The following is a 13,103-nucleotide window of genomic DNA, read 5'->3' as shown; positions in this document are numbered from 1 at the left end:
TCACTATTGTTGTTTAAAACCCACCCAGCCTGCAGAATCTACGGAACCAACAACTTTTATGATCTAAATAAAATAAAAATTGGGGATGACATTCTTTAGAATCTTTAATTGGAGTGAGGAAAAAATTTAAAAATATAAAAAGAAATTAAAAAAATCATTACAGGGGAAAGAGTGTCCACATAGAATAGTTAAAGAAATAGTGGGGTGCACGTTGTAAATGAAGTTTGTGGGAGAATCTCGGCCTTAATTTTCTCCCCAAAAAGAACATCAAATTAATTTTTATTTTTTTTAATTTTAATTCTTGAATGAAGAGCATGGGGATGACAAACATCGCAGAAAAGCCAAGAATGAACGACAAATGTGAGGTTTGCTGTTCTAAAAAGTAGTAAGTGAAAGTCATGAAATCATTGAAATGTGATTTGGATGATTCCATTTATAAATTAATTAAGAAAACTAACAAATTAAGCAATATATGCATGCATTCTTAAAAAGTTAAAATATATTATGGCATGAGGAAACAAGAACCATTTTCCATTAAGAATTTAAGACCAATAAGCTGGAAATTGAAGTACCTGAAACCCAAAGAGCTAGAGATTGTAGGAGAGCAGAGAGAGGTAGCTGGTTTTGTTGAACATATGTGAGAAGATCGAAACTTTGTGAAAATGGTAGACTATATATATTTATGCGTGTGTGTATGTTATAGTTTAATTATTAATTAATTAATTTATATATGGATTAAGTAGTTGACGGAGTTTATATGTGGGAATGGGTCTGCCTCAGTTGGCAATGAGAAGGAAGGAGAAAGTGTGAACGATTCATTAGACTGACTCAGTAAATACTAAATAGGATTGGGTTGGGTTAGGTTGGGTTGGGTTGGGTTGGGTACAGTTCATTCTTTGATGTCAAGAAATAGGGAGAGAGCGAGAGCAATGAGAATGAGTCTTAAATAAGTTGTGGGCCATGGCATGATATATGCTGCGACTGCGTGTTCTGCTCGTCTTTATGTTTGTCGTCGTAATCTGATTTTGAATTTTTGAGTGCGTGCGGGGACTGCAGTGTGTATTGAGCAATGAGTATGAAAACGTAATTGGGTAAATGACAGTTGGCACTACACGCTTCTCTATTCGGACACTCCACTGCGTCTCTCTCCAAATTACACTAGAATCATCTTCATCTAATTCTGCAATATTATTTTAGACAAAAATAAAAAATAATTTTCAATGATGTAGTTACTTAATTATGACTTCCAATTTCATTCGTATACAATAAACTTCAAATCATTAACTCTAAATCGAAGCCGTTCAGGTACGAAACGTGTGCATTAAGCACTCGGTAATGATGTCGAGAGCTCGATGAAAGTATGTGAAAACATGTAATTGTTTTTTGTAACGCTTAGTGTTACTTCCTCCGTCTGTTTTTGAGAATATAAGCCGATGGGATTTTAGAGTGTAGAATAGTTTTTTGTGAAGGTGTTGTGTTAGGGTTTTAACTCTACTCAAAATTTCAAAGTTAAATCCTATTATAAAAGCTGATAAACTAAGTTCGAGCACTCGACACACAAAAATTATACACTAGCTCGACGCTCTATTCGAACGGTCGTACCTAAATTGGCCTGAACTCTAAATAGCCGGAATGAAGTGGTATTTCTATCATTTTATGTTGTTTTAATTTCATTAATTTATTTTTCTACAAGATTAAACGATATAGAGGAATTGAATTAAGACGTTTTGGGGAAAAATGGGCTGGGTCAGGTTTGCCATTACCATTTTCGTCCCGTTGTTAAACAGGGAGACTCTAGTATCAGGCATGCAGGGTTTCAATATTTCTTTTGAGAAAAAAAATCTTTATAATAAAAAAATGATATTATTAATGTAAAAGACAAATAAATCAAAATTCAAAATTTAAAACTAACTATAAAAATATAAGGTATAAATATATTTTGGTCATAATCAAGGTGCTTGGACCAAGAAAAATCCTGGAGGTGTTGTGGGGCCATCCACAGTGGTGAGAGTAAGACATAGCCTGAAAAGTGATTTTTTGGCCTGAAAAATGATTTTTTGTCCTCAGAGTGAGAGTGATATGTGCTGAAGCTACAGTGGTGCTGAGAGTAAGAGCTGAGAGTAATGTAATTGTATATAATTAAATTAAGCCTAAGTTAGATTAAGTTATAGTTAAGTTATAATTTATAGCTTAAATATTTATAAAAATTATACCATTAGTTTTATTTTAAAGAGATATTTAATATAAGGTCAATATTGAATATATTTGGATTTATAATTTTATTACCTAAAATATAAATTCTATATTTTGTCTCCACCAATACCTTTATTTCATTTCACCAACATAAAACAAGAAAACAATACCTTTATTTCATTTCACCAACATAAAACAAGAAAATTTAAGACAAACACAAATAAACATAAACAAATAAAACAAAAAACAAACACAAACAAACACAAAACGACAGCCACAAAAACAAACACAAACAAACACACAATGGTATTGGAGACATCTTCAACATTTCGGCGTTCATCGCCGGCGTTGGCGTCGTGCTTGGCCACGACTTCCTTCTCGCGTCCAAAGGTGCTGGACCAAATCATTCTTCAGTTGCTGGTGGAGTGTTGTTGACCGTATCAACCTAACCCGGGAAAGCCGTTGCTCTAAAAGAATTGGCTGATAACTTTGGCCTCCATCATATGGTTCAGTGTCATACCGTGCCACAGCCCGGGAGATTCTTTCCTGAACGTGGTCAATGTCATCGTCCGATTCATCGTCCTCGTTCTCTGGACGCTCGTCCTCAATGATCATGTTGTGCAAAATTATGCATGTCTTCATAATATAGCCCAGATCATTGGCTTTCCATCCTCTGGCGGGTTTTTTTAGAATCTCCCATCTAGCCCTCAGAATCCCGAACGCTCTCTCGATATCTTTACGATAGGACTCTTGATATCTTGCAAATAGCTGACTTGCCTCTCCTACCGGATTCGTTATTATTTGTATAAGCGTGGCCCATTTGGGATAGATCCGGTCCACTAGATAATACCCCATTGTGTAGTCATTGCCATTAACCTTATACTTGATCCGATGGTTTCGTATCTGCTCCTCATCATCAAAAAGGTGTGAGCCATCCAATACGTTGATGTCATTGTTGCTCCCTGGAAAACCAAAATTGGCATGCCAAATCCAAGTGTCGTATCCGGCAACGTCCTCTAATATCACAGTTGGGGTGTGATAATGGCCTTGATATGCCCCTTGTTGTCCTACTGGGCAATTTTTCCATTCCCAATGCATGCAATCTAGACTCCCTAGCATACCTGGGAATCCTCTTTTTTTAGCCTTACGCAATAGCCGTTGGAGATCAGCCACTGTTGGTGTGCGGAGGTATTCCGCTCCGTACACCTCCGGAATAACTCTTATGAACTTCTTGAATGACTCCAGCACTGTGGTTTGGGCAATTTGGAAGCCCTTGTCTGGGGCATCAGCCGAGTACCCAGCGGAGAGCATTCTCATGACCGAAGTCAGCTTTTGCTCTGGCGTGCAGCCCCATCTTCCAGCAGCGTCTTGTCTTTGTTGGAAGTAGACATCTTTGTTGCACACATCTTGCATCATCTTTAAGAACAATGATTTCTTCATCCGATAGCGTCGTCGGAACATCTCTTCAGTATATCTTGCTCCAAGGTCGAAATAGTTGCTCATAATAAGACCATGGCCTAGTTGTCGGTCTCGAGGGATATATCGTCGTGGTTGGGATGTGCCTCCATGTATTGGCCTTCTTTCACTTCGTTGTGTATGTCGTCGGTAAGCAGCCATGGCACACGCCGTGATATTTGTGAGCTGGTCATCGTACATGTCTAGTTGTGCCTGAAACATCTCTTCATCTGAATCATAATCACGGGGGGTAGACATCCTGAAGCAGAGTGTAAACGAATTTTCTGCAATTACTAAGCAGGATGAATTGGTGAAGGCACGACATGGTGAAATTTATAGACTAAGTGTGATAATGTAAACGAATCAAAATCTTATCATCTTGGAAAATTAAACGAATCAGAATCTTATCATCTTGGAAAGTTAAACGAATCAGAATCTTATCATCAGTCATAATAGACTATCTTATCATCTTGGAAAGTTAAACGAATCAGAATCTTATCATCTTGGAAAGTTAAACGAATCAGAATCTTATCATCAGTCATAACAGACTATCTTATCATCTTGGAAAAGTAAAAGAATCCGAGACATATTTAATAATAGGGTATTTTATTTTAATTCATAATAAAATGCATACATAAAGTACACGACAGAAATAGCTGGAAAAACAATGATACATCAGTCATATTGTGAAAAGTCAGTGTTGGGGAAGTACCCTCCCGAGCTTGACGTGCCCTGATTGGCCTCGTTAGCAGCACTTGCATTCCACCTCGCCAAAATTTCACGCTGTCGTGCCTCCCAAAACGCTCGTTGTTCTCCGTGCATGTTGGTGAGGTCCTTGCCCATGACCTCATAATCTTGCTGCTTTTGTTTGAAATCGGTGTGCTCTTTGATCAATCGGTCGCGTGAAGCAGCTATGTCCTTCTGCCCTTGGCAAAGAAACCTAATACTATCGGCAAGGTCATCATCATTAGTATCAACTTGTTTGGCCCTCTTGGAGTTGTTTCTGCCAGGTGGCCTCGAGCGACTACCGCTAAGTGGTTGAAAGGCCGGGGCATCCTCATCCGCGCTCAATTGAACCGCTTCAGCTTCGGTATCGGCATCAGTGGGGGTGTCGGTTTGTGCATGTTGCCACTTCACAAAGTGTTGCATCTTAGCAAAACAATGGTGCCAAGCAAAAGGACGGTTTCTCGAGTTTGTTGCTTGGTATCGTGCGTTGGCAAAGCTCACCTAAACCCAATTATCACAAATATTTGAGTTTAACTAGCAAAAATCAAGTATACACAATTTGAAATATAGTACACACATATTGATCAAACATAAATATATGAATTTAATTAACAAAAATATTTGAGTTTAACTAGCAAAAATAAAAGTATACACAATTTAAAATAGGGTACACACATATTAATCAAACATAAATATGTGAATTTAATTAATAAAAATATTTGAGTTTAACTAGCAAAAATAAAGTATACACAATTTAAAATAGAGTACACACATATTAATCAAACATAAATATGTGAATTTAATTAACAAAAATATTTGAGTTTAACTAGCAAAAATAAAGTATACACAATTTAAAATAGAGTACACACATATTAATCAAACATAAATATGTGAATTTAATTAATAAAAATATTTGAGTTTAACTAGCAAAAATAAAGTATACACAATTTAAAATAGAGTACACACATATTAATCAAACATAAATATGTGAATTTAATTAACAAAAATATTTGAGTTTAATCAGCAAAACTCACCGTATCAATTTGATTTTGCCCGCTAGTGCGTGATCGTTCGGCCACCAAGATACATTTATGATATTTCGAGGTGGCTTGCCCTATTATCTTGAAGTGAGCCATGACCGCCCCAATTTGTCGCCCATTCCTCACGGCGAGAGGATATTTCCGAATAAATTGATCGTACACTTTATTCCAAAATTCTATGTTTCTTTGATTGGATCCGATTTCACAATCTTCCCAATTTTCCATCCAAGCTTCAACAAGCGCTACCTCTTCTTCATTGGACCAATTCTTTCTCTTTGCATTTTTCATGATTGGAAAAAAAGAATTTTCTAGGAAAAGTGAGGTGATTTGAATAGATTGATAAAATGAATGAATTGGATAGATAGATGTGTGAAAAAATGAAGTGTGAATGCTCAATTTATAGGAAAAATGATGAAATAACCGTTATAAATTTTTCAGAATTTTTAAATATTTTTTCAAATTTTTTTTGTAATTTTTTTGTATTTTTAATTGCATTATAACGGTCAATTAATTGTAGCCGTTGATCTCCAACGGATACATTAATCAGAGCCTCCAAACGCTGCCACGTGTGGCTGGGTTACATTTTTTTTTTTTTAAAATTGAAACCGGCTTTAATTGTGGACCGTTGATCAGCAACGGGCGGACGATCCTGGCCGATCGTGAGCAGCAGGCGCGCGTCCCGGCGAGTGGCAGACAGCTGCTGCGGTGAACAGTGGCAGACAGCTGCTGCCACTTTATTCCCTCCCTCCGCAAGTACCAAATTGCCCCTGCCTTCTTTTATAATTCCGGACCAGCCCAGCACTTTTTGATTTCTGCTGAAGCCCTTCATGGTCTTTTCAACTTCGGTGGGGCCCACTTGAATAAAAAACTCACACACTCTCACTCTCAGCCAGATCATCCCCTCGCCCTCAGCTCAAACTCTCACTCACCCTCACTCTCACACATCCGGCCCACTGTAGAGAAAATGAGAGTTTCCTCCCACTCTCACTCTCAAGCTCAATATCATCACTGGTGAAGGCCTGGTAGGTGACAAAAGTAGATATGCACTACACCATGTCATCCTTCTTAGCAGACTTTATAGTTTATTAGTTTTTGTGAAGCCAAAGGGCTGGGCTTCAAGTCAGGCCTATATGGGTTCAAAGGAGGTTATTAAGGAAGAAGCACTACTGAAGGAGTTCTGGAAAGACCTAGCTATTAAAAAATGAAAATCCACAACAAAGATTTCCTTCATAAATTAACACCACATGATTCCTGTATGAAATCATATCACAGAATAGGGTTTATAGAAATGATTAACCCCACCCATCAACAAATAACTTATTTTCCTCTAAACTGTAACACTGCATGTTTAGCTTTGTCATTACAGGACCAATTCACAAATACAATTAGACAATTACAGAAAAAATTTCAAAACAAAATAAGGCTAAAAAAAAGAAAAGAATGTAGGTGTGGTGTTAATGCCAAAGACTACAGTTGAACATTTGTTCTTCCTGGGGTGCCCTTTAGGAAACTATTCTTGAAATGTCTTCAAACACAGTTTTAATGTCTGGTCTCTCAGATGCTGGAAGGATACATCTTAGAGCTACCTGCAGCATACCATCAAGAACTCCAGTCGAGTGCTTGGCATTGTGTTTTTCAAGAATCAGTCTGTCGAGGCATTCAAAAGCACGGTTTTCTTCTGCCAATAATCTCACCCAGTCTGTCAGATCAACCACACCGGGTATGCCAGAAACAATCTCCCCAGAACTCTTACCCGTCAGGAGCTCCAACAAGATCACCCCAAATGCATAAACATCACTCTTCAATGATGGGCAGGGTTTACTTGAGCTAGCAAACTCAGGGGGACGATATCCAAGGGCACCTGCATTCAGGACTTGCTCAGTAGTGCCAGCCGTAGTCAGTATTCGGTGGAGACTGTAATCTGTAAGGAGTGCATTCAGACTAGGAGTTTCTAATAAAATATTTGTGGATTTGAGGTTGCCATGGGGAATTGCCTTCTCATTATGTAGGTAGTTCAGACATCGAGCCACATCTACAGAAATCCTTAGCCTTTGCTCAAGAGACAAGGGTGAGAGTTTTCTTGGCTCAGCCTCTTCATAAGACAGAAAGATTTAACAAACTCATGTTAGATGCAAGGATAAAATTAGAAAAGATAATAAAAGCATATACAAAATATTAGAAGGGTGTTCTCCCTGTCATCCATAAATTGTTCAGTTAAAGTGATGGATTTATTATGGGAAAGTGGCAGGGACCAACTAGATGGTACAAACTCTTTTGAACCTGTTTTGTGCATTTCAAAGTGCCAACAGCAGCTGTTCACTTGCAAAAGCTCAAGGATCATATTTTATCACAAGTTTTCTTGTCTTGCAAAAACTTTAACAATTCATTAATTCATTAACAGTAAAGAAACAGAGCAGAAAAAGGAAACTGAACTTTTAATCAAAGATTGAACTGGTCTCCTAAACTCCAATTCGTTCAGTAACACAAAAACTACAACCACACAAGACATTCTGAAACAATTTCCCATCAAGGGACACCTGATACACCCACAGCATAAACCACCATCCCAAATAAACAAACACATCAGTAGCGCTATAGTTTTGGCTTCATTAAAAATAAAGCAAGCTAACCAATTATAAATTAAAGTAATATAGCACTAGATAAAAGTCATCAACTTCAGTCAAAGAAATCTAAGTAATGTAGGATCTACTCTCTCTCTCTCTCCTCAACAATTTTCGGTATTGATGAAAGGTTTTAATGTTCTTTATTGTCACATATTTAATATCCTCTAACAAATAATACAAGTATATTTCTGTAAAAAGTTAATTGAGGGCTTATTTTAATGGATTTTTTGCATTGCAAGTTATCTCAAAGTTATAGAATAATAGCACAAAGTTACTAAACTCTGGGGTACCTTGGCATAATTTACTTGTACTGTTTCAAGAGTAATACATGAATATAGCAGATTCTGAAAAATAGCTGGTTTGAAGTTACTTGATCACTTCAGTGCAGCCAACAATACATCTAAGGTCGCTGTCATCTTGTTGCATTTGAAACAATGTATGTTCAATTACTCTGTTACGGTCCATCTTAACCAACTGCTATATATACCTTTAGCCTTTAGGCTAATCCTTAATTTCAGGTTGTATGGTTACTAGCTACTACAGCTTGCACATGGCGAAAACAAGAAGCAGGTGGTCTGTTTAGAAAAGATGATGCATGTGTTGCCTACACAACTCTCATGGATGATGAGAATGCCAAAAAAACTCAAAAGGTCAAATTAGCAATCAATTTCATGATAAAAGAAAAAATTTTCACATAGATAGTGGAGGAGAGGAATGATTTCTAGTGAAATCCAGGGTGCAAGTGACACAATATTTCAGTCCCAGGCTCCCAGCCTTTTAGATCAATGCTTCAACCATTATGCAAAACAAAAATAATCTGAGCTATTGGTTATTTCTGTGAGAGAACTTTTCCCAACACCAACGGAGACACACATATCAAGTATGCTTGTAAGTTATCGGTCTTTGAGCTCAGATATTCTATGTGGATCAAATGATGGGCCCAGCATTGGCTTGGTCATTTTTAACAAGATTTCTATGGTGGTAATATTCAGGAGATTCTTATTTGCATTCATACAAGGAAACACAGAGAACAGAATCTTACCATGTAGATAGAAGGCCAATGAATGTGCATTGATATAATTTGATATGATCAGTTTCTCATGCTCCTTTGGGCCCCAGTAGTAGCCTTGCAGAGACACTAGATTTGGATGTCTGATGTTTCCAAGTTTCTTCACTTCTCTTGCAAATTCTTTCCTTTCTTTTGCTATTCCCTCCCTTAACCATTTCACAGCCAAAACATGACCGGTGTCAAGCATAGCTTTGTACATTGTTCCATGACAACTTCTTCCAATAGCTTCTGCTGGAGCACTTGACAGTTCTTCTGCGGTGAACACCAAGGAGCCATCAAATAAATGTAAATCACCAGCCAATTTGTCTGGAGAACAAATTTTGGACACAACAGAACTCTCAAGCGGTTGGTTTTTAGAAGGTGATGGCTTTGTTGATGATAAGAGAGACATAGGAGAAGATGCCCCTTCATCTTTTATTGTTGATTCAGGTTGAACCAAATTCTTGGGCTTTTCTGTTTCTGGTGAAGGGTCACAGGCATCAAGAGCAGACCCCATTTGGGATGATGGTGAATGATCTTGATGGAAACCACATGAAGATTTTGAGCAGTCTACATTTTTGTCAGGTGCTGATCTATGAGAAGGGGAAGAACCTCCTTGTGCAACACCTCTCTTTCTACATCCATACCAGTGGGCCCTGTAATAGATCATCATGCATGAAAGAGCTACAATAGCAACACCACCAACCAAACATGCAATGAGGGCAATTCTAATAGCAGCTGTCATAAAGGGCTTGTGTTCTCTAGAAGTCATATCTTGGACATTTTTCGGTGATGATGAGGAATGAGGAAAAATCAGCAAAGAATTCCCTGGATAGAATGCTGAATCAGGGAAATGCCTTAAGTTTTCAGGTATGATGCCAGAAAGATTATTGAAAGACACGTCGAATCCTTTCAGTTCACCTGGAAGGTCCTCAGGAATGCTACCTCCAAAATTGTTATTAGATAGGTTGAGATATACCAAGTTACGGAACTTACTGATCTCTGGAGGAAAATGACCACTCAATGAGTTATTTGATAGATCAATAGACACCAGGCTCAAATTTTGAGCAGAACCGATTGACGGATGACTTGAGATTTCCTGGACAGGTATCGACCCAGAGAAATTGTTGCCTGACAAGTTAAGATCAGTCAATTTTGTCGAAGAGAAAAAGCTTGGAAGAAGGAAACCTTGTAGCCGGTTGAGGCTAAGATCAAGCACTTTTAGTTCTGGGTATGTACCCAATACTGGTGGAAGAAAACCCTCTAATGAGTTGTTGGATATCTTAAATGAAGTTAGCCTCAAAAATTGAGATGTTTGGTTAGGCAAGCTTCCTGTCAAGGAATTGGAACTTAGCTGGATAACTTCCATGTAATTTCCCCAACTCCGGATTCGGGACAAGTTTCCTGTGAGCATATTATTACTCAGATCTATGATAGCACAGTGGCCAACCTTGGCAGGTAAGGAGCCTGACAATTTGTTCGAAGATATATTAAGCTTCTTCAGAGTTGCAGAGGTGATGCTTCCTACTGGGCCTGCCATTAAGGTAAATTAGTAAAATGTAGGACAGAAAGGGAGGGGGAAAAGGGGATAAATAACTATAATCATAAATTTGAAGATGAAATGAAAACTTTTAAGAACTGGTGACTTCAGTCAATAAAACATGAAATATCATGCGAAAGAAAAATTCCACATACTGAAAAGATGAACAGCTCCCCACTTTAGCATTCACACTAAAGCTGAATCTATAAATTATTATGCTTGTCTTCCCATAATTACGTGTACACCAAGTACTATTTGCTAGCTTCCCAACTTAATCCCCACCCCGACCAATATGAAAATCCAGACCCTACTGTTGGTGATAGAAACTTAAATTATTGTTTGCAGTATTTCTGATAGTTCATGAAGCACTTCAGATCATAGATTCATGTAAAGATGCTAATGTAAGGATGGAAACATGGTCTCCAACATATTTTTAATTATAATGACATTTGAGATTAATTTCCTAATGCAATTGCTTTTCTGAAAATTGTGAGAAAACTTTTTTTTTTTTTTTTGGAGAAAAAACAAGTAACTGAACGAAAGGCCATTCCTTGATGGGATGGTTAGTTGGCTTTTTCCACTTGGATTGATTTCAATTCCATGTCTTAAAAAGAAAAGAAAAAAACAAACAAACAAACAAGCAAGAGCTTATCATTTTTTCACACACAATGTGAAATATAAATAAATAAGAAACAAAATAAAACAAAAATGGGGCATTTTGGCACTTCAAAAAGTGTTCACCAAAGCTAAGAAGTGCAGAAAACTGTTCGAATCACCATACCTTCAAGTTGGTTAAGACTAAGATCCAGTTCAGACAAGAGCATTGAGCTCTCTTGCAATAGAGCTTCTGGTAGAGAACCTGATAGTTGGTTGCTTCCAAGCTGAAGAATACGTAGAGAGACTACAAAATTGAAGGAAGGTATAGGACCCACTAACTGATTATAACTAGCATCAAATATTTCCAAACTATCAAAATATGGCATTCCATCGTGCCGAAAAAGCTCTCCAACCAAGGAATTGTGGCTAACATTCAAATATTGAATAGAAGAAACAAACGAGGAGTTACTAAGTCCCAAATCAAGTGAGCCAGAAAACAGATTACTGCTTAGATCAACATGGACCACACTACCCATTTTGGATAGAAAGTTCATAATATCCCCGGAAAAGCCATTAGCTTGAAAATCTATATATCTCAACTGCTCAAGTTTGCCAAGACCAGAGGGAAAAATGCCTTCAAATTGGTTTGAAGAAAGATTCAAAAGCACCAAACCCTTTAAGTTGGCCAAGCCAGAGGGTATTAGCCCATGAAACAAATTGCGTGAAAGATCTAAATATTCCAGAGACTCAATTAATCCAACCTTTGAGATAGTCCCTGTAAGCTGGCTGTTTGAAAGTGATAAATTGCGAAGCATTTGAAGTCCAATAATGGTGGAAAAACTGAACTCACCAACCAGGCCAACATCATTTATAGTAATTGATGTCACACGGCCATTACTACAAATTATCCCAAACCAATTCAGGGGGCATCCATCAGAGTCCAAGGACTTTGAATCCCATGAAACAAGAACTTTCCCAGAAGGGTCTTTCTGAATGCCTTTCTTGAGCTCTAAGAGTGCTTCCAAATCTGATTGTCCTGATGCAATTACTACCAACAACAGTAATATCAAACAGATTGTCTGCATTACTCCTTCAGCAGCCCCAGCATCCAAACTTCAGGGAAACACAGAGGGTTATAATGTACCAAGTTGGAAAACAGAAATATACTCTTAGTGAAAATCTAAATCACTGGGCCATTATTTGGATACTAAAAAGAAAGGTATAAAATTTGCAAAGCAAGACAAGTAACAATAACTAATAGGAGAATTCAACAAAAATCCGTCAACAATTTGAACTACAAAATTGAAGAAGCCTACTTAATTTGTTTCCCACAGCTCAACAATGGCTATAATAATGAACCCATTGTCCCAAATCCAAATCAACTCAAGCTCAAAATGTAATAATAAACTATACTCAACACTGTCAGAAAAAAAAAGCAAAGAATACAATAATGCTTAACACACAAAGCTCCAAGACTGAACAACTCTACATAATTAAGAGAACTACAATAACAACAACAACAACAAGGACAACAAGAATGCTAAGAATAGTGGGTAAAAGAAACAGACCAGAAAGGAAGAGTAAATGAAGCCCAGTAAATGTGAACGTCCTCACTCCTGAAATGCTAAATTCATGAACGTTTGTAAGCATTGGAAGTAGAAATGGTGAATGTCAGAGATAGAGGGATAGAGAGTGAAGGTGAAGCAACCCAAATGATAATGAATGGGTAACAGCCTAAAACCACTAGAGACTACAGTAGAGCCAGTTAGAGTGAGAGAACTGAGATGGGTAGTAGGTAGGTGGTGCTGTGTTTTTGTCATTATTTGGGAGGAAACCCAGATAGAGACAGCTTTCCTTCGCTTTTGGGAAGCTGTTATAGT

The 13,103-nt window shown here is 37.6% G+C and overlaps 2 protein-coding genes across 3 annotated transcripts; both read right to left on the bottom strand.

The window, feature by feature from the left end:
• Positions 1-2,529: 2,529 nt before the first annotated feature.
• Positions 2,530-3,906, bottom strand: LOC147299285 (protein ANTAGONIST OF LIKE HETEROCHROMATIN PROTEIN 1-like). The gene has a single exon (XM_086230029.1). It carries the CDS (start codon positions 3,904-3,906, stop codon positions 2,530-2,532), a length of 1,377 nt encoding a protein of 458 aa, XP_086086155.1.
• Positions 3,907-6,762: 2,856 nt separating this feature from the next.
• Positions 6,763-12,858, bottom strand: LOC147299284 (Leucine-rich repeat protein kinase family protein). 2 transcript variants are annotated; one of them, XM_086228739.1, is made up of 4 exons: positions 12,792-12,858; positions 11,408-12,336; positions 9,081-10,619; positions 6,763-7,506 (listed from the first exon to the last, which is right to left on the bottom strand). In XM_086228739.1, exons 2-4 carry the CDS (start codon positions 12,306-12,308, stop codon positions 6,917-6,919), a joined length of 3,030 nt encoding a protein of 1,009 aa, XP_086084865.1. In that variant the 5' UTR covers positions 12,309-12,336; positions 12,792-12,858; the 3' UTR covers positions 6,763-6,916. The 2 variants fall into 2 exon arrangements, with proteins under 2 accessions (XP_086084865.1, XP_086084866.1); XM_086228740.1 differs by having other exon boundaries at positions 9,081-10,610.
• Positions 12,859-13,103: the final 245 nt, after the last annotated feature.

This window comes from Dryas octopetala, chromosome 1 (assembly GCF_963921425.1).
Source record: "Dryas octopetala chromosome 1, drDryOcto1.1, whole genome shotgun sequence".
Taxonomy (NCBI): domain Eukaryota; kingdom Viridiplantae; phylum Streptophyta; class Magnoliopsida; order Rosales; family Rosaceae; genus Dryas; species Dryas octopetala.
The sequence above is the reverse complement of the archived record's forward strand: the minus strand, read 5'-3'. Positions and strand labels throughout refer to the sequence as shown.

What these genes read in the sequence shown, in the direction of transcription:
- LOC147299285 (XM_086230029.1), bottom strand. Translation starts at nt 3,906, where the DNA reads ATGTCTACCCCCCGTGATTATGATTCAGATGAAGAGATGTTTCAGGCA.
- LOC147299284 (XM_086228739.1), bottom strand. Translation starts at nt 12,308, where the DNA reads ATGCAGACAATCTGTTTGATATTACTGTTGTTGGTAGTAATTGCATCA. An exon ending in TAGTCTTAACCAACTTGAAG is followed by an intron (nt 10,620 to 11,407) that starts GTATGGTGATTC and finishes CCTTAATGGCAG; the next exon opens with GCCCAGTAGGAAGCATCACC. An exon ending in ATTGGCCTTCTATCTACATG is followed by an intron (nt 7,507 to 9,080) that starts GTAAGATTCTGT and finishes TGTCTTATGAAG; the next exon opens with AGGCTGAGCCAAGAAAACTC.